The 20,830-nt window shown below is 42.5% G+C and overlaps 1 protein-coding gene across 2 annotated transcripts in view; it reads left to right on the plus strand.

Moving 5' to 3' along the window:
* The first annotated feature begins 8,341 nt into the window (after positions 1 to 8,341).
* Positions 8,342 to 20,830, plus strand: part of dpyda.1 (dihydropyrimidine dehydrogenase a, tandem duplicate 1) — a 104,522-nt gene continuing 92,033 nt past the window's right edge. The window contains exons 1-2 of one of the 2 annotated variants that reach the window (XM_042067497.1): positions 8,342 to 8,991; positions 19,829 to 19,939. In XM_042067497.1, the coding sequence (XP_041923431.1) occupies positions 8,953 to 8,991; positions 19,829 to 19,939 (150 nt within the window). In that variant the 5' untranslated portion in view covers positions 8,342 to 8,952. The remainder of the gene's footprint in view (positions 8,992 to 19,828; positions 19,940 to 20,830) is intronic. The other variant, XM_042067496.1, reaches the window with a different exon arrangement.

Genomic DNA, 20,830 nt, shown 5'->3' on the forward strand with positions numbered 1-20,830 from the left:
AGTTCTGCCCGAAATGCCAAGTCACTCTAGTCTTGCAGTCCATTGCTGGTCTGTATATTGGGAGAGAGAGAGAGCGCTTAATGAGTCTGTTCTGTGCCTAGATAGATAATCAGGGAAATATAATTCACACTGCAGTTTCTAAATCTATAGTACATGTGCACATTTGTTTATTCTGCAAATCTAATTTGATATTAATGCTAATAGTTGTTTCAGTGTGGACTGCATTACTGTACTTTAATAAATGGTAATTTGTTAAAGGACCATAACATTATGAGTAGACAACCACAATTTGATTACTGGGAAATGTGACTTGAACATGGGCAATCAATTGTATGTAATTAACAAGAAACTAAGGACTGGAAAGGACAGGAAAAAAATGTTTTATGATATTTATATATATCATATATATATAAATATATATTAGGGATGCACGATATATCGGCGGCCGATATATTATTAGCCGATAAGTGAAACAATGAAAATATTATTATCGGTCGATAACAGAATTCTGCCGATAATTTGCACCGATATTTTTTAAAGTCCTAATTTAGGCCTACGTAAGGTCCGTCCTGCTACACTGAGCTACTTGAGCTTGGTTGGCTATACTTTTTCCTCAATATAATGTTAGCGGTGTGAATGTATTTCACCACTCTAACAAAATCTGTGGATATGCATTCATTTGGGAATCTGTGCATCTCAAAATCCTCTCGTGAATGATCCGCCATTTAACCTTAACAGAGCGGAGCTCAGCCCTATCTAGAGCCGTCTTGTGCTGGTGTGTTTGTACTTCACCGCGCTGGTCGGGTAGCCTGGTAAACCAGACCCTGGAATCTTTCAGATTAAGGGTCTGGCCACGAGTAATGAAAATGGCCCAATTCGAGGGGCGGCACCAAGCATGCATTTGAAACTCTCACTGCACGCAGTTGGATAACGCTACGACCAATCACAACAATTATCAGTGTCAGTCATCAGTGTAGCTCGCCTTTGTCCCGCCTACACCGATTTGATTGGTCCCTCTCGCTCGAGAGATAGAAGAAATTTGGATCATTGCTCGTGGCCAGAGTATCTTGCGGGCACAATTCAAATTGTGCTCTTGCGAGAACTCTGGATTTCCAGGGTACTGGTCGGGGAAACAAATAAAAAAACTTGTTAGTGGGACGAGTACATAAGTAGGCCTAGTTCTAAGTTGTGTTTTAGTATTATATTTGCATTACTTTAGCTTGGGTTTTGTATTATTACCTAGAAATATGCTAACCATTTGTGCTTCAGTTCCAGACAGGTCATCATAATAAGTTATTAAAACCTTCGGGGCTAACGCCTTTCATTTCTGCTGCAGCAGGTTGTGCGCAACAGAGTAGACGGACATAAGATACAGTGAGGAGTTGCAGCTTTATTCAGTTACCCGCAGTTGAAACTAAACCTAAGTTTCCCTCACAAACTCTGATTTGGTCGCTATACTGTAGCTTATTCCAAGCTGAGCCGTTTATGAGCATTTAGTCCTAAATGAAAACGATTCAAACTCTCTTGCCACTCACTCGCAATTCACTGACGTCAGGTTCACTTAAAGGAGCCACACATACTGTAGGGCTAGGCTATTATGTTGTTGACTGCCGTACTATTGAGGACTATTATGAGTTCTGTCCATCACTTGGTGGTAGGTAAAATTACTGCAATTAAATTATACTTATTAAATGCTTTCCCCAAATCACTTTTCACATTTTTTTTCAAGAGTAATATTATCGGTATCGGCCACAACAAACCAATAAATATCGGTTATCGTTATCGGCCCTAAAATTCCATATCGGTGCATCTCTAATATATATATATCATTATATATATTATATCATTGGTATAATGACCACACAACGACTGTACATTTTATGGTCAATATCTTGTCAATGTCTGTGCTAGTTGAAATTAGGCCCTTACAGGTATGGTACAGTTTGCTGCACGCCTCAGGACCCAGGGACAAATACTAAAGAACTGGGAAATTAAGTTGCTGATCGATACTCTCAGTGAAGGAAGAAAAAAAGCCCCCAGTGGCTATTGGGAATGATTTGTCTAGCCAGGCGTCCAGCGAAACAATAGCGTTCAAATTAATGTGAGGTTAAAAGTGGCTAGCGTCTCGAATGACACCCCCTGTCTCCTGTTTGAACACTCTAAATGCAAAAGGGGCTATAACGGGTGGTGTGAATAAACAACCTTAGCTTGGCCTGCATTAGAATGCTTGCCTAACAAATTAAACGCCATTGGACCTTAGGATGCCTCTGTCAGGAGGAATCAATAAGCAATGTGTTTGGTGTGCAGGGCCATGCAAGTGCTGCCATTTAAAATCGCCCGTGTTTTTGCATGCGTTTGTCACAGGAGCTCGGAGTGAGCTCAATCCCAGGAAAACTAATTAAGTGGCCTGTCCAACTATGAGGGTGGCAAACTATGTGTTTGCTTCAGACAGGGTGATATTAATGTGATGAAAAGTCTACAGGGAGCATAAAACATAAGGTGGTGGATACATGATCGTTTGAAATAAATGGCAGATCACTGGAGTGTCCATAAATGTTTATACAGAGCATTGCAAAGACAATACCGGTAGTTCTGGAGATGTCCTCAGTGATAAGAGCTCTCAAGTTTTTTTTTATCCATTATTCTCGGTGCAATGTGCCATAAAATATGAAAATATTTATCAAGGCACTCTCCAAGCAACACCGCCTCATGATAGGGGTTTTGGCCGCGACGATAAGGACTCTTCAAAGTGTTAGTGAGCTGCATTTGCATTTTATGCTGTCTGAGATTTGACTGCTCTGGGACTAAGGGTGTGGACATCAATACAACATCTGGGCTTGGAGCTAAGAGCGGAAGATGCTATTTTACAGGTTCCATTAAGACAAGACAATAAGCCAGGTGATAAAATGTGTAACACCCCAACTGTCATTAGCTTGCTTCTCACATGTCTAGTGTTATCAATGGTGCTAGAAAATGTGAGTGTCTGTCTGTATAGTGTTTTTTGGCAGAGTGTGACCCACATGTTTTAGGGTGATGCGTGTTGAGCAATCAGTTAGAATGGTCTGCTGGTTGACATTTTTCCAGTATAGGTGAACTGCATATGAAGTCCACATACCAATGTAACAGCTAAACAAAATGCTTTAAGTAGACTTTTTTATTCTCAGCAAAGGTTAAAATTGAAGTGTAGTAAAATAAATTAGTGTGCAATATGCAATTTTTGCTGTCAAAACAAGTGCTTATAGAATTACAGCAATCATAATATATATAATAAAAATATAATATATCCCAATATTTCTGGGCAGGGTTATTGTCCATTGCAGGTCTGCAAAATAATTCTGTATTGTTGTATGAATTCCCCTTAAAATAATAACCACGAGGCCCATCTACTCAGCTGTACACAAGCATCTGCTCTGAAGTCTCTGCTTTATCAAATATTTTTTAAAAACAACAGAACAAAGACAGCATTCAACAATCACTCTAAACTACAGATTTAACCCCCCCTTCTCAGACACTCAGTACTCAAATCAGAAAGTATCTCTCTCTCTCTCTCGCTCTCTCTCTCTCTCTCTCTCTAGTGACATGGCGTTAATGATAACATTCATTTCCCTGCAGGGAACTTGAAGAGGTACACACTGTTTTGTCCTAATAAATTAAAAAGACAAGAAGAGTAACAGAGTAGAGATAAAACAGGTCTACAAAGCAGATATAACAGGAAATACTATGGTCATAGAAAAAGTCGTTTACAGCCTAGTGCACAAACAATAGTTTGCAAAACTATCTAAAACATTCCCAGTTGAGACTAATTTGCATTTTCATAAGAGTTACAGTCTATGGTAATTACCTTCATTTCATATCATCACCAATAACCATTGTTTATTTCTTTCAATAACACAAGAACACAGAATTTAACTTTAACCTCCATAGTACAATTTTCTGTCCCCATAAAACATTAACTGCATTATCCGCCATGCGGCCAACAAAAGGAAGCACTCCAAGGAATCATTGTGTGCTGATAATAAAAATGGGGGACTTCTAAAACATCAACATCAACATGCATAGAGGTATAACTATCACAGCAGCATTACCGGCACTAAGAAAAGTTGTCTTGCTGATGCCCAAAGTGCACTAATATGTGCAGAGTTTGTAGGCAACGATACATGTCTCAGTTCTGGTGGAAGTATGTGGACACCAGTCTTCCCTGGTCTGATCAGAAGGCAGGCACCTAATTATTGACTGAAAATTTACTTTTGTCCTTTTCCATAGCTTTGGGTTAGTTAGGCAATGTCAATTCAAGTACACTGCACAAATTTGTGAAACAAAACAAAACAAAAATCTCCCATGGAAGCATTCAGTAACATAGGCCTAATCGCTTTCATTAGACCTATAGACCTACAACACAAACTGATTTTGGGCTGCATTTTGTTTGAACAAAGCAGACTGTAAGAAGTTACTTATGTATGTAGTAAACAAAAAAGTGTTTGGAAAACACAAAATATGCTTAACATTTTCAGAAATAGCCACCATTTACCTTCATGACAACATTGCTGTAAGCGTCTTGTCTTGTTTTTACTTTTATTTTGTATGTAACGTGTACCCGATGTTGCTTCCTGTTGACTGTTCACTTCCTGTGTCTTTTATCATGTGCTCCTTTGTTTACCCTTTCAAGCTTCTTATTTGTGTAACCCTGTCTATGCCCCTCACTTGAGTCTTGTTTTATTCCCTGATCATTGCCTTGTTCCTTTCCAACCTGTGCCTTGTTAAGCATAACTTATGGTTCTGCGTCGAGTAGTAGCTTTGCTGTTGCCTCTATGCGGTCGTGAAACTTTATCTACTCTGCAATGCCAACTTAGTATAGATGTAACATATCAGCATGCAGGACCTTGGGTGGAAAGTGACAACTATAGCCTATTTAAAATTTCAGTTTTCCTCTGGAGTTATGCTATAAGCTATAAGCTAGGACGCAACCTTTTCGAATTTCCCTGGGCATCATCCGTTGCCTGACAGCGAAGGCACCAAACACATATAGACTGTGCACCCAAATTTCCATCCAGCTGATCTGATCTAGCACCTCTATGCCACTGTTGCTTCCAGCTGGCCTTTGTTTACTTTATGTGTCTTGTGCCATGTGCTCCTTTGTTTACCATTACAGTATGTGCTTCTTAGGCCATGTCCACATGTAGCCGGGTATTTTTAAAACTGATATTTTCTTATGTGTTTAGGCCTTTTGTCCACACGAAAACTCTTTTTCCAATAACTGGAAACAATTATTTTTACAAACTCTGTTTTCAAAAGCTCTGTTTCAGTGTTTTGCGTAGGGACAGGGAAAACCTGGGTGAATCTTGATTAAGTAATTGTCGACAACTACTCGATTAATCAATTAATCGCTGCATAATCGTTGCCGTTCTGTAAATCTGCATTTATCCAGACTTTGCTCAAGGGAATTACCAACAATTCATAGCGTTGTAATGTGAAAAACAGGAGGCGAGTTTCCACTGCAGGAAATTGGCCCCCTACCCAGGTAAAGGGGACAGGTACAGGACCGCCTCGCTATTCAGCCCTTTTAGCCCTTGTGTTTCCACTGTTTACAGGACCTTCAGGACCTACCATATGCAGCATTTTGTGGATCACGACGCTAATTAGATTAACTAAAATGGCATAGCAGCTGCAGCAAATACTCTCCACACTAATACACCTTTTCTAAATCTTTTATTAGCATTTTGTTTATGTGCAGAGACAGTAACCTAAACATTATTACTACCTAAATTAGTCTATCCACCTATCCAAAAATATCTGTGCTGGTTTTAAACATCAACATTTTTGCATCAGCTAAGCATATTATATCAGCTAAGCATATTTCAAATGGAGTGAACTAAAGTCAATAGAGACCATAGGCTTCCTTTGAATAGCAAATGTTGCATTTTGTAGGTTTCATTTGTAATTATTATCACCTAATTGATAAATGAATATAGCATCTAAATTCTTACCATTTAAAGCCTATTTTTAGTGGACATGTGTTCATTAAGTGTAGGCTACCTCAACTCATCAAGCTATTAGCCTATTGTTTTATAATTAATATAGCTGATTGTAATTTAACTGATGTAAATTGCTGGGTTTAAAAAATGTGCTTGTTAGCTTCCACTCATGCCTCTTTCACATCTCACCTTTCAGGGCTGCACTGAAGTACCATACTGTGAGGCAGGGACTTGATTCAGCCCTGTAGAAGTTCCCCCGAATGGTTCGTCTAATGGAAAACCAAACAAAAGGCCCCGGCCCCATAAAACTACGTTCCAGTTCCTGCAGTGGAAACGGCCCTAGGTTTACCCAAAGAAAGGCTCGAAGCTTGATCAAATGGAAACAGAAACCTGTTTGCAACATGTTTTTGGTGATGTCAATTTAACTGTAGATCACAGGCGCTGTCCCATCTCAACAGATGAACGTTTTTGAGGGTTCAGGGCTTAGCCCTTAGAGGGGATTTCAAGAATCAGCCACTGAGTTTTTGGATTGTGACATAAGGTTAGCTTAATGTTTTCAGGTCTCTGATTGGCCAACACCGCCATCTGTTTGATTTAACAGCAGTTTTTGTGCATTCCTGTGGACAGAATTATTTCAAAATATGAAGGAAGAAAAAAATATCTGTTTTATAAATTGCCTGCCTACATGTGGACAAGGCCTTATTGTGGTATCCCTACTCCTATGCCTTGTTAGTCTCGTTAAGCCAATGCAGGGCTATCTGAACCCTTTTGATTCCTAATTAGTCTTTGTTTGTATGTACATGTTTGCAGAGCACACTGATCATTGCTGCTGCTCATTTTTTAGAATGTAGAAAAAGTGAACAGAAGTGAACTGAATGAAATGAGACGATCCAAACTTTCGAACTAAAGTTTGTGTCCTGTTAAAAAATATATATATATATATTTCAATTTAAGGGGGGAAGATCCCTCAATTTATACCAGTGGTCAAGATGTAACCTAAATTTGAGACAATTCCCTGACACACACGATTAGGCTTTCTGGGATTATTTTGGACCTCACTATCTGTTCTTTTGATTTGGAGAAGTAGAGGTTCCAAAAAAGTATTTATTTGTATTGATCTACTTTTCTTTTTCCTCCACAACCAATGACTCAGATTCTGTCTGGGAACTGTCAGTGGACTGCTGAATCACCAGGTTCTTTTCTCAAATGATTTGCAGAGTCAATAAAGTGAGAAAGGACGTAGGCTATAGGAGTTTTAATTTGTGGAAAAGACTAACCGTTTTGGTACGGAGCCCTAGAGGGGTCATCGCAAAATGTTTTGCATATTGAGAGAATGTGCGCCCGTTTTACTAAATTGTGCTCTTGTTTAACTAAATTGTGCCCTCGTTTAACTATATTTTGCACTCGTTTTACTAAATCATACGCTCGTTTTACTAAATTGTGCGCTCGGTTTACTAAATCGTGTGCACAATTTACTATATTGTGCTCTCGTTTTACTATAGTGTGAGCTCATTTTCCTAAATTGAGCTCTCATTTTAAGCATAGTAAAACTAAAGCACAATTTATTAAACGAGTGCACTATTTACTAAAACGAGCGCACGATTTACTAAAACGAGGGCACGATTTATTAAAACGAGAGCACAATTTGTGAACATGGTTATAGAACATTGTGTGCACGATCTACTTAAACGTGGCCACAATTTGTAAAACGTGCACTCAATATTGTCTTGACACATGTAAACACGAGCACGTTATAGTATATTCGAGATCTCATCTACTAAAACGCACCCACGAATAATTAAAACGTGGGCTCGAAGAAATTATTGTGTGCACAAAAACATAGTGTGGTGTAAAGGGGTATCCCGGGAATGACGTGGGGAGGTGTGTCGCTTGTAGTGACGTAGAGGGAGTCTCATTGATTGCCGTGCACCTGGACCATAGCTGGCGATTGGCACCACAGTGCCCCTGCTACAAAGAGTAGAAGTCCGCTATAAACCATGACGACCTAAAGTCTTTAATTAGCTGCCTACGGTTATCATCACATTACCAATATGAACTGTTACAGACAGCTGTAGGCCTAGTCCATGTCAAGGTAACACGAAGTTGCCACCACAGCACAGCGAGCAGTGAGAAAATGTCGGGAATTACTAAATGTGAGCACGAAATACATATTTCGAGAGCTCAATTTAGGCCTACAACGGGGTCACGTTGTATTAATTCGAGGGCTTAATTAAAGGAAAACGTGCTCACAAATTATCACGACCAGAAAAAATATCACTTAAAGTGAGCTCTCCCGGGCTCCGTAGTTTTGGTGACAATGAATACACGAAAGAATAAATGAAATGTGATCTAGTGATTGGTGGTTCAATGTGTCATGAGTGAGGAAGTAAACCGACGCAATATTTATGAGAACTGAATTTCTAATAGTCTATGCTGAGCTAGGATGTTATCTGGCGAGACACACAGAAGAAAGGCTGCAATGCTTTAAAAACGTCCCTTCAGATGCGCAAGCAATTTGATTAACGGAGCATGAAACTGTAGTGCTGTGTTTAACCGATTAATACGCGCAGGTCGCAGGCACAGGAAAACATCCCAGTGCTTAAGTACCACGCCCATGCAGCGGAGTAAAGTTCTCAATCCAACCCCTAAACTTTTGTACAGCCTGTATCGGAATCTACCTTCACCACAGCTTGCCACTATCAATCGAAACAACTTTGCAGCAGATTTCGAGGGTTACGCCGTGAATCTAGACTTCTGTCGCGGCTGACATTTTGCTCACCTGCAAGGAGTTCTTGGAAAACACCACGCATTTCTTGGGAATGTGTAAATTGTGGACGAATAAGTCTTCCTAAACTGTGATTGCGAGTCATCTGGACATCAAACAAGTCACTTGGAAGATACGCAATTTTGTCTCATATTTTTTGTATCATATTTTTTCTCAGTTTTAAAATAACCACAACAATTCCTCGAGCACGGCAGTATGGCTAGATTGCTGAGCAAGGATATCCCGGATATTGAGGTATACCTTCAGCTTCCTATTCTCGTGTATGCCTTATTTATCAACATGACTCAGAGCCTTCTACGATGCTCTTACATGTCACTGTTTGCTGACACAATTGCTGAGCTCCGTGTTTCACATAATGACAGTTTGCGTTAGGGGTAGGCTATTTTAAACGGTTGTCAACAGCTGTTGGTTTCTAATGTTTACGAACAGCAATTCTGTCATTCACTGAATTACGCAGTTTGGCACATGGTTTTTAACAGCTACTAGCAGCACCATCTTGTTTTAGCAATCCTCGCATGCGCACCAAAACATTTACGCCACCGCAGATTTACTGCGTGAGAAGTTTCACTTTTGTTGCCAGAATTTATGACCCTGCAATTGGCTCAGTGTTTTCTAATCAACGCATGGTTTACCATCATGTAAGGGTATAGTTGTAGACTATGTATTGTAGGTCAACAAGTTATTAAGGTATGCGTTGGTGCAGGTTTTCCTCATAATAATGAAGTGAACAGGTAGCTTAGGCTATATTAATTTGAAATAGAACACAATTAATCACTTGCAGACCCTCCAGAAATTAAATACACAAATTAATGAAACATGCATAGAGAAAATTAAACTTTGACTGTCAGCACTGCAGCTTTCACGGAATTCCTTGCAGTTCATATGCAGGCATATGCATATTAACGTTAACATGGAAGAAAGTCTTTAAAAATCTCTTATTATTGTTTCAGTAAGGTTTATATGTACATGCTGTTAGGTAATGCAAGCCACGAGGGTACAGCTAGTTCAGGGAAGTAGAGGAGCGCATGTGACTGGAGTGCATGTGACCCCCCCCCCCCCCCTGCAGCTAGTCAGGAGCCTCTGAAAATGGATTGGTTGGACAGCCTCTAATGCACAGTGTCTGTGACTTAAGTACAAATCTCCTTCAGCTCTGATAAACGAGTACTATTTTGTTTTGTCTGATTGCACTACTGTGCATTAGATTAGTGGATCCATTCAGCAATGGCCTTTGTCATGACTTGGCAAATATACAGCCTGTTATGTTTTGGTGTTAAATTTTATTATAGCCTTTTATCTCACCGCTATACAGCGTTCTTTTCAAATCATTTGAAAAGTCAGCATCTACCTTTAGATCTGACACTTGCTTTTAGAATAACTAGATTTGCAGTCCACTTACTGAAAATCATGGCGCTTGGCTTTTTGCAGAGTTCACCCAGGACTTAATGGTATTTGTCTCATGGCAAATGTCTTAAACATCAAGCGTTTGTGCCAGGTCCTCAGGATACCCACAGGTTAAATAGCTCGGAGCTGGGCTCTGATTGGTCTGCCATGCGTGCCTCGTGCAACCTTTAAAGAGAACAGACAGAGACAAGTCAGGACTTTCATTAGCGTCTTCTATCTGGGAGTAATGACAACAGTGATGCGACCTTCGCCATGGCGGTGCACTTAAGGCACCAGTCTAAATGACTCCCGTCTGCCAATGAAAATGGCTTTTCTAAATCTCATAATAATTGCCATCTCTGGAGCAATTAAATCCTCCATTTTTCCCCCTGCTCCCTCTATCCTGTCAGATGTCTTATTTTAATATCCAGTGCTTTTCTGAAAGCGCTAAATGTGGGAGCCTTTTGTGTGTGTGTGTGTAGATTAATTAAAATCCTCCAGGATCGCCATTAGGGTTCATTAAAAAAACCCACAGCAATACAGCATTCAAACAAAGAGGTATGACTTTTATGGCAGAGCCCAGCACCTCCATGCGCCCCCTCTCTCAGCAGACATCTGGAATGCTGACAGGGGACTGCTCCAAAATAAAATGGAAATAAAATATTATGGAAATGTTTGGCTACTCAAAAAGGCTTGCCTCTAATGGCTGTTGTTTTCGCCAGGGCTGCCACTACCCTTGCCCTAGTTAACACTGCAACTGGCAGTGATTTGATGTAAAAAATGTGAATGATTTTGATTGTACTTCTATTTTTTTTTTTGTCGTTGTCGTCAATTACTATGCAGAGAAACACCTGCAGTTGGATCTGATTCATAGGAGAAAAAAAAACAATGCAAGAATATTTTTCCTGTTTGAAATACCATCTAATCACTAATTTTCTAGTTTGTCATTTTTTCTTGGCCATTTTGGTCACATTTAACCCAGCAGCATTGAACAGTAAATATGTAGAGAGCGTATTCTCTCTGCTTGTCCCTCCCCACCTGGCACAGACTGAGGGCCTTGGCTGGGTTTCAAGTGCACCCAGGGAGGCAAAAACCAGCATGCATGTGCTGCAAAACACACATACACACAAGCGCACACACACATACACACACAAACACACACACACACACACATGCTTAGACACAAACAAACAAACAAACACACACTCACAAACACATATACGCACAAGCACACACACACACACACACACACACATGCTCAGACACACAAACAAACAAACAAACACACACACACACACACACACACACACACAGACACAAAAAACACACACAAACTTGTGGACCAGTAATTGCACTCCAGGCAAAAAGTTGGGTCAGATTGCTCTTTTAATCAATCAACAAAACAGTGATGATCCCAGGGCTTGTCAAGGAGAGGCTGCAGAATGAAGACGCTGGTGTATGTTTGTGTGTGTAAACATATGTGAGAATGAGTACATTTGTGTGTGTGTGTGTGAGAGAGAGAGAGTATTTTAAGTGTGTATTTTAGCTCAGCCTTGCTGAAACTGTGTCCTCCACTGCACAATTTACTGCTGCCACCAGCGTCAGCAACAGCAGCAGCAGCAGCAGCACCCGCACATCCCCCCAGGGAGGGGAGGTGGGAGAACACGCTCACCTGATCACATGTGACCCCCCCTGTCTGGTGCAATCTCCGTCTGCAAGCTCAATCCCCTTGCAGGAGTTCATAGCCTGCAGGCCTCCAGGCGAAGCAGCTTGCTTACGCACTCCTAGAGCATGTGGCATATTGAACCTCGTTTTTTTCCCTTCCTTTTTTCTTTTTCTGCCCCCCCCCCCCACACACACACACACTCACACACTCTTTCCGTTGCGGTCACTGCTATTGTTTTTCCTCTCCTTTTGGCTCCCTCCATTCGCTGCGCCGCCGTGAGTGGATTAGGCTTCGGCCATCAAGCCCTGATTTCTTTACAGTTCATTTACCTTCTGCTTCTGTGCTAATTGTTTTCCGAGGCCCAACATGGCCGGGGACAGTTTCAAAGGCCACATAATGAGGCTTTGGCACATATCGCCCATTATGGAATTAAACCCCGGTTACAAAGCACGGGGTCTGTCTCAGCCATGCTCAGTGCACCCCAGCCTGCAACACCTTTTTTTTTTATCATTCTTGTATTTTGTCTTTCTTTTCTTTCTCCCCCTTTCTATTCCTTTATCTCGTTCTTTTTCTCGCTTCCTCTCCTTCTCTCTCATTCACTCTCTCCTATGCTCTGGACCCCTCCATTGTAGTCTAATGGCTTGAGAGAGGGACGGACGGCCTGACTGGCTGTGGTTTATTTGCTAGAATCTGAGCCTGACTAGTCAGGTGGATTTCTATCTGTGCCGGGAAGAGGCTGCAACTGATACATTCCCTGGGACTTAAATCTCTCTCTCTCTCTCTCTCTCTCTCTTTCTCTCTCTCTCTCTCTCTCTCTCGCACACACTTTCTCTTTCTTCTATCACTCTCTCTGTGATGCACTTGGATACATGGCAATGCAGATGGCTTGAACTGCTCTGTGCAAAGCTTGAAAATGAGCAACATTCCACATTTAGCTGCACCGTGCATGAACTCCTTCAAAACACGTTCAAGTCACCAAGCCAAAAAAAACAAAACAAAAAAATGTTCAAGGCAGTGTCACATATCGTGTGAATACAAATAAACATTTCTTCCAACATTTGACAGCATAATGTAGTCCATTATCTCCAGTGTCTTGTTTTTGGAGGGGGTAAGAAATGTGGTTCAAGTTGTCTCTTGGTGCCATGCCAAATGTTCAGTCAGACCCAGGCTGGAGTGGTGGGGTTTCCAAAGGCCCACATGATTGGAGCAAGTCCAGTTGTGGATGGGAGCAGTGTGGCTCTTAAATGTTTTATAGCCCTTCTCTGATTGGACGATGGCAGGCTGTCAGGCTCAGGTTACCCGTTATGGAGCTGTTTCAGCTGTGCACTTTGGGGAAGAAACACGCCAGCCTGGCGAATGCTAGTCCACCTCTCTGCTGGCCCTCTGTATATGATCTCTGCCTTGTCCACAGTGGTCCTGGCACACATAACAGAGAATGTGGGTTATAAAAGGAGCCATACTGTGTCCAGAAGAACAGGCTGCAGAGAGGATGGACATTTCATTGATAACAGGAGGTTGTACATTCTTGTCTTGTACATTCCTCTGTGCCAATGCCCAGCAGTAATCTCCTCTAGGCTGATATATAAATGGTGCTCTTGGTATTTTATAATATAAGAGTGCATAGAATCATTAGGGATAACACTCAATTCTTTCTGTAGGGTTAGCTTAATGGCATGCGTTCTGTCTCATGTTATACATTGGAGTTCTGCTGATTTCTGAGGAGAAACAGAGTCAACGTGATACAAATGTTTACTGTTGTTGTAATTCAATAGTCAATGATTCGATTAAAGGCTGGTGCTCTTATTTAAGGGGCCATGCATGTTTGTGAATCGCAGTGCTTCTCTGCTTTGTATCTGGCTTTCTGGTGTACCCTCTTTAAGATAGCTTTCAATTGCGTTAAACATAACGACTGTAAAATGTATGATGGTTTTAATTTTGGAGTAGGATTCGAATAAATGATTAAACAGAAACGAATAATGATTAATTATGAGGATAAAACAATGTAAATATGTAATGCTCCACACGCCAGGCTAGAATAGAAAGCTGTGTAGCATTATCCTGAATTAATCAGAAGCTGCATGCAGTAAGGTCAGCAGTAATCAACTGATAATTAACTAACACAGAAGGCCACATATTGTATATTTATAAGCACATTTTCATAGTTACACAGCAGTAATTAGCCATCGTTAATTACTGCGGCCATCATCCGTTTCCGCAGTCCCTTTGCTCGGAATAGGCTGCTATATTTTGTCTGTTTATGCTGACATGTCATTGTCCAGCAGAATTGTGAAATTGCAGATACTGAAGGAAGTGAAACGTCTTGGTGCTACTCCAGTCTGAAATGAAAGCTGAGTGCAGTGCAGTTTTATTTTTGATCGTAGCTGTGATTACCGAGAACTGCCGGATAGCACCGTTCAGCCTGCTAGAGGGAGGAGGAGCAGCGTGACACCTCAGGGATTTGTGTCCCCCCCACCTGCGCCATTTCTCATCATATTGGCGCCCGCACGCGTGATACTCGCCGCCCGCGCTTAATATTACTGACCCCTGACTGTAGCCTTATTTCACTAACGCCTGATCAATATGTGGAAATTCCTGTATTGATCGGAGCCCAAGATGGAGCGTGCGTGGCCAAAGAGTGCCTGCTCACGCTACCCCACCCAAGTCTCCGCTCCTTGTGTCAGAACAGTAAATAATTCTTCATTTAGCATCTAGGGTGGGGTGGGGATACCTGGCCCTGCACAGGAAAGAGTTAAGTTTTTCACGGAGGCTGCTCCACCTTCCTCGCATACTAAGTTCGGCATTGTGCCGTGCATCACTAAGTCCTGGGAGGTCTGTCTTTTTCCCTGAGATGAGGAAGGTCAAGGTAATTTATTGCACAATATGGTGCTTCTATTGATTAGACAGGGAAAGGGCAAGCCTAGCTGCCTCTCTAATAGCCATATGAATGTTTTAAGCACATGTTTCCGCCCTTGTAGAGTGGTACGGAAAAACAGGCGCCAGACTATTGTAAATGCCTATCATTACCATAAAGGCTGTTAAGAATGTAGAGCTGCTCATGACGCTGACCACTCGGCGACTCTGCCACTGACCTGGCTTGCTGGAGAGGTGTGTACTGACGTGTGATTACATGCACTGCTGCCCAGCAAGTACTCCCTCTGGTGTCTGAAAATGTATGCATGTCAATGTACACGTTTTAACACGCACACATCACCCACTCTACCGACTCTCAGTCTCTCTCTACCTTCCTCTCTCAGTTTCTCTCTCTCTCTCTCTCTCTCTCTCTCTCTCTCTCTCTCTCTCTCTCCTTTTGCTCCAGACTCTTTCCCTAGTTGTCTCTAGTTCTCTTCCAGGCCTCAGCCTCCCGTTAATTAACGCTTGGAGCTGAATTTGATTTGCCATTTCCCCTTGTCCGTCATACATTCCCCCCCTATCTGATTTCCTCACAGGGGCAGGGCTTTGCATACTTTGGCCGCACCAGAGGCCGGCGAGGGTATTGATCTCCCATCTGCCCGGTCCTGTGTGATCAGCTGAGAGTGATAGAGGCAGACGTCGCGGCTCCCGCCAGAGCCAACCAGAGCGCACAGATGGACTCTGTGAAGAGAAAGAGAGAAAGAGAGGAAGGGAGGAATGGGAGGGAGGAGAGAGAGAGAGAGAGAGAGAGAGAGAGAGAGAGAGAGAGAGATAAGCAGCAGGAGGAAAAGGGGGGAAAACAGGAAGGGAGAGGAAGAGAAAGGAGACAGAAGGGTGGGGGCAGGCAGTAGCGCTGCGTTTTACGAGCCAAAAAGGTCAGACAAACAACAGGGACGTTCAGCTGTTGTTCTGCTTTTAAAATGTTGTTTGATAATCTCCTCCCTCCACCGCCTTTGCACTTCCTCTTTCTGGGGGAAGCAGGATCCTGGAGTCCCTCCCCACCCGAGAACGCTTCACCCAGGATCCTGGAGTCCCTCCCCACCCGAGAACGCTTCACCCAGGGTGGATGGAGTGCGTCTGTGGCATTTACCGTCTGAAAGGGGAAGTGATACAGACACGACACACATGCTGGAAAACACACACACACACTCTTACACTACACCCACACACACACACACAACCACACCCGCCTACACGCTTACACACACACTCTTACACTACACACACACACACACAGACACACACACACACACACACACAAACACACACACTTGCACAATACACACACATAGACAGACACACACAAAACAGCCAAACATGCATAAACACAAACCTTAGCCAGCTCGACACAAAGTGCGTGGTGAAGAGAGAAGGGCTCTCCAGTTGTTTTCATGCACTATTCATAGGCTGATTAGTTATGCCACGATTAAATTGTGCTCCATGGGCAAGAGGTTGTTTTAAAATCACAAGTAGGCTTCACAGCACACAAGGCTATTATTGATTGTAATGTATGGATGAATGCCTCGTCTTGTGCACCGTATTGATCCCATTGGTTGAGCTTGAGCACAGTTTGACATCTCAGGGAAGACACCGTTTGTCTCCTGATAACATAAAATACAGTACAATAAAAGGCACTCTGTCATGTTCCACAGTAGTAATCTTGTGATGGCCGTGGCCAAATGTGGATTTTTATCATATGTGACAACAAGCCGTACTTGAAATTTAAATCGTTTATCAAACATTAAGACAAGACATTTTTTTTCCATGACTGCCATCTGTCCAGGTTGTGTGCTAGCCACCTGTCTGCTGACCCATGGGTTAAGATTAGTGTCTGTGTTTGAGGGTTATTTTTCTTCTGCCCAGAAACATTTTGTAGCAAGAGCAGATTAGACGCTGTCCAACATCATTAGCAGTTTCCCTGGCCAGGTTGCGGGATGGATCCGTTTCTCTTGTACATTTTCCACATGAGGAGAGATGGTCAATACGGGGCAGGGGAGGTGGCCGGGAAGTAATGAGGGAGGGTGCATGGAAGAGGAGGTCGAATGCAAATGAAGGCATGGCCCCCCCTCAAATTAATGTGTGTTCCAATTGTTGCATCATGTGTTTGACTTCTCAGACGGGCATATATTCGTTTATGTATAAAATGAAGCTCTAACAAATGCCTCAGGGATTTGAAATGATTGGTTCCTGCTGAATATAGAAAGGTGTTTTTTGCCTGATAGGTGATTGGTGGTTTAGAAAGGGCGGAACACATGTGGGTTCTTAAGAACACTGTAAACACGCCACCTGTACTTAATATTTATGTTGATTCCCCAATCAATCTGTTTGACCTTATAATGAGAACGACCCTGAAATGTTCATTTTAATTTAACGTTTAATCATTTTCTGCAGCTATTTATTTGATAGCGCCTTTTGTCACTGTGATTACCAGGCTTGTATTGTTTTAGATTCTAGCTTGCAATAACATTAATTATTAATGTAAGAGTTGTTTTTTTTATGCATTTCTTTGGTTTTCCCCTCTGGGCAACACTGAGCTAATTATGTTTGTTTGTCTCTAATCTTTCTGCCCACCCCAAACAATCAGACATTGTGCCTTAGTAATGGCTAAAATAATGGAATCACATGAGAGGACCCTGGCCACTTAAAGGCTTCAGAAGGTGACAATAGAAAATTTGTTGTTTGCCGGTCTGCTGATTTATTTGACACATTACACGTTTATTTTTTTAATAATTGTTGAGCCCCCTGATGTTGAATAATTATCACAAGCACCACACAGGCACCTGCATAAAATCTGGACTGTGAGCCCATCAAAGTTCATCATCAGAACGGCTGGAATCAATGCTTCTCCAGCCTTGCGTGTCGTGTACGATCCCCACAAAAAAACACACTAGTGTGACAGTCTTTTTTAACACACAATAAAACAAGATAGAGGTGTATTTTTTTATTGTTTCAATATGTATCTCACACAGTGGGCTTGACGACATTTTATTAGGTGTGAAATTAAAAAATTAATAGGATGATGTCTGTGGCGCCGCGCAAAGTGGCGGATGTGTCATTTTGGCGCGAGCGGTTCTGGCGCCTGTCGCTCGGCGGGAGGGTAACAGGTTTGCCCGGCGTCAGCGTCAGCCTTTTAACACTGAGTGTCACAACGTGAAACAGGCTTTCATCTCGCTAGCCCGCGACAGCAGTGAAAGAACGTGGCTTTATGCGGTGGCACATTGCTGGCAGGACATTAATTGAGGTGGGATGGCAATGTTTGTCAGAAAAGAAAGCGCGAGTGGAGGAAAAAAAGGGGGAAACGGGGAGGAAATATGAAAGAGAAAACACCTCAAAGTGACTCTCGGGGCAGATACAGCTGGTGGAAGTCAAATGATCTGTTTTTGGCAGCGCGCTTGTTCGAAATGGCACGGGTTAAAAATACATTCATGCCAGCGATGTCGGAGCCTGGTGCAAAGCCACAGGGAATAGTAAAACACAGGTATGCCACACGCGCTCTGTGACTTTTCATGTTCAGCAGCGGCATCAAAGTCAACCCACAAGATATGACACATGTACTCACAAGGTGCTTGGCTCCATCCTCTCTGAGGTGGCAGACACATGATTTTTTTTTACTATGGATGTCTTATGTATATGTCTGGATTTATGTCTATGCCTGCTTGTAGCCTGTGTGTGTGTGTGTGTGGGGAGATATTTTTAAGTGTGGATTATTCTGTGTGTGTGTTTGTGTGTGTGTGTGCGGGTGAATTAACCTGTACTGTATGTCCTATGTATAGCTGGCTGCATGTCTTTCTGCATGTGTGTGTGTGTGTGTGTGTGTGTGTGTGTGTGTGTGTGTGTACAGTACATCTGTATGAGTACATAGATAAACAGTGCGTGGCTGATGTGGGTGCTGGAGCGTGGCCGCGGTGGTGGAGGAGGAGGAGGAGGAGGAGTGGAGAGGTGAGGTGAGGTGAGGTGAGGTGGAGTGGCAGCGGTACAGTGGAGAGCGACATGATTACAGATTCATTTAAATACTAGCCCAGTGGAGCAGCAGGTCTGAGGCTGAGGAGAAGGGGCAACGCTGATTATAATGGAGGGTTATGAGAGAGAGAGAGAGAGAGAGAGAGAGAGAGGGTATTGTAGCTGTTCAATCCACAACTGCCGTCTACTTTGTTCATGTGTTTGTATATCTTTGAGTGGCATTGGAGGAAACCCGAAAAGTGGAAATTCTCCTGTTTGACCACCTCGGGAAGTACTCAGTGGAGAGAGAGGGGCGGGGGGGGTAGAGTGAGGGAGAATGCACCTGACGACTGTCATAACGTTTTGGGGGAAAAAGTCTAATTCAGTCTAATTCAGATGTGCTTTTAAAATGTAATTTATTCATAGGTTTAAGCCTCTTATCGTCTTGTGGGGTGTCAAGGCTTGGTAATAGCACTGTAGATTCCCATTGAGTGGTGTTGAAGGATTTTTTTCTTTGGGGGGAGACTATTTACTTGCACAATACACAAGAGTACTTTTTTTTCTGCTACTGCCAACTGTGGTTGCTGCATATTGGTAGCACATTAACGGACATTTATGTTGTCGGTTTGTATATGCTTGAAGGACCAGTGCTAAGAACACCCCAGGAATGAAAAGAAGATTTTATGTCATTGTCTTACATTGAAATGAGTGTCTGGTATTTCCATCGTTCACCTTGATGAAGCACAGCTGTTGTGTTCCAAATTTTTCTGATGTTACAAAACGCTTGTGCACACACAGAGCCTGTGTGAGGAGGGCAGAAATATCTTTTTTGTGCGAGAGTGGTAGAGGGAGAGGAGGATGTTATTTACTTTGGCAAAAACATTCTGGCAAGTGCTTCTCAGTAGCCTCAAATGTCCTTTGAACTTTGAACTGTGATTCTTTGTGTTGTCAGCAGCAGGCTTTGCCTGTTGCATTTGAATGTTTGCACCCATAATTTGCATATAAACACACACACACACACACACACACACACACACACAATGTGTTGTAAATTCAAAAATATCAGTGAATTGCATATATTTATGATATCTATTGGATTTAAGAGATGTTTTTTCTGAAGTACCCTCTCTCTTTCTCTCTTCCCCTGTTCCCCTCCCCCTCTGACCGTGTCTGCAGAGTATTCTGGCCCTGAACCCGCGGGTGAAGACCCATGCTGCGGTCCACTCCACGGCCGCCAAGCAAGCTGAGAAGAAACACTGGAAGAGGAACCCAGAGAAGGGGTGTGACGTGAGTGCTCTCCATGCTCGTCTCTATCAACACACACACACACACACACACACACACACACACTCATGCAGGTTGTGGAGACAGTGCTTTCCTCACCCTTATCACCTCTCACTAGTCACCACACACACACACACACACACACACACACACACACACACACACACACACGTGTGGCCTCACATAAACCCTGTCCTGGCCAGACAGCAGGCTGCCACCAGTAGGGACCTTGTCCCCTTGTCTTACATAAGATGTTGTAGTGTTTGTGACGCCCTGCCTGCTGAGGTTATCTGAGGTGCCTGGCTCTGTGCCTCAGCCTGAGCCTGAACCCTGCCTTGTTTCTCTAGAGAGGACCTCAGCTGCTTGTCTCTACAAGAAAGATATAAAGCCACAGAAAAGCCACACATACAGTAAGACTTTACACCTACTTCACACATATTTGCTAGTGTACATATGACATGTACACTAATGTATATGTACACACACAGTCCACATTCAGACAAGTGAGGGATGCTCTGTGCCGACAGAGAAAAGACTCACACACACATACAAGAGGCTTGTCTACAGTATTTACATACACTTAACTAACTCACTTATTACTTACTCATTAACAACAGGAGCACACATCAAATTGCCTTTTAGACTCAAAGTCAGTGAGTCACAACCCAGCATTATCTAGCAGGCAAGTGAGATCATAAACATTTGAGACGATAAAGAGTATGTGAGTCTCTCCCCTCCCCCCATCTCTCCCAGTGTTTGTGTATGTGTGTGTGTGTATGTGCCTCAGATTCGTTTAAATGTAATATAAAGGGTGAATGTAAATAACAGTTGTACAGTACATGCATCATATCATAGAGTGTGTGGTTGCACTGTATCAGAGAGTGCAACCACACA

Source organism: Alosa sapidissima, chromosome 17, assembly GCF_018492685.1.
Source record: "Alosa sapidissima isolate fAloSap1 chromosome 17, fAloSap1.pri, whole genome shotgun sequence".
In the NCBI taxonomy this organism is placed as follows: Eukaryota; Metazoa; Chordata; class Actinopteri; order Clupeiformes; family Clupeidae; genus Alosa; species Alosa sapidissima.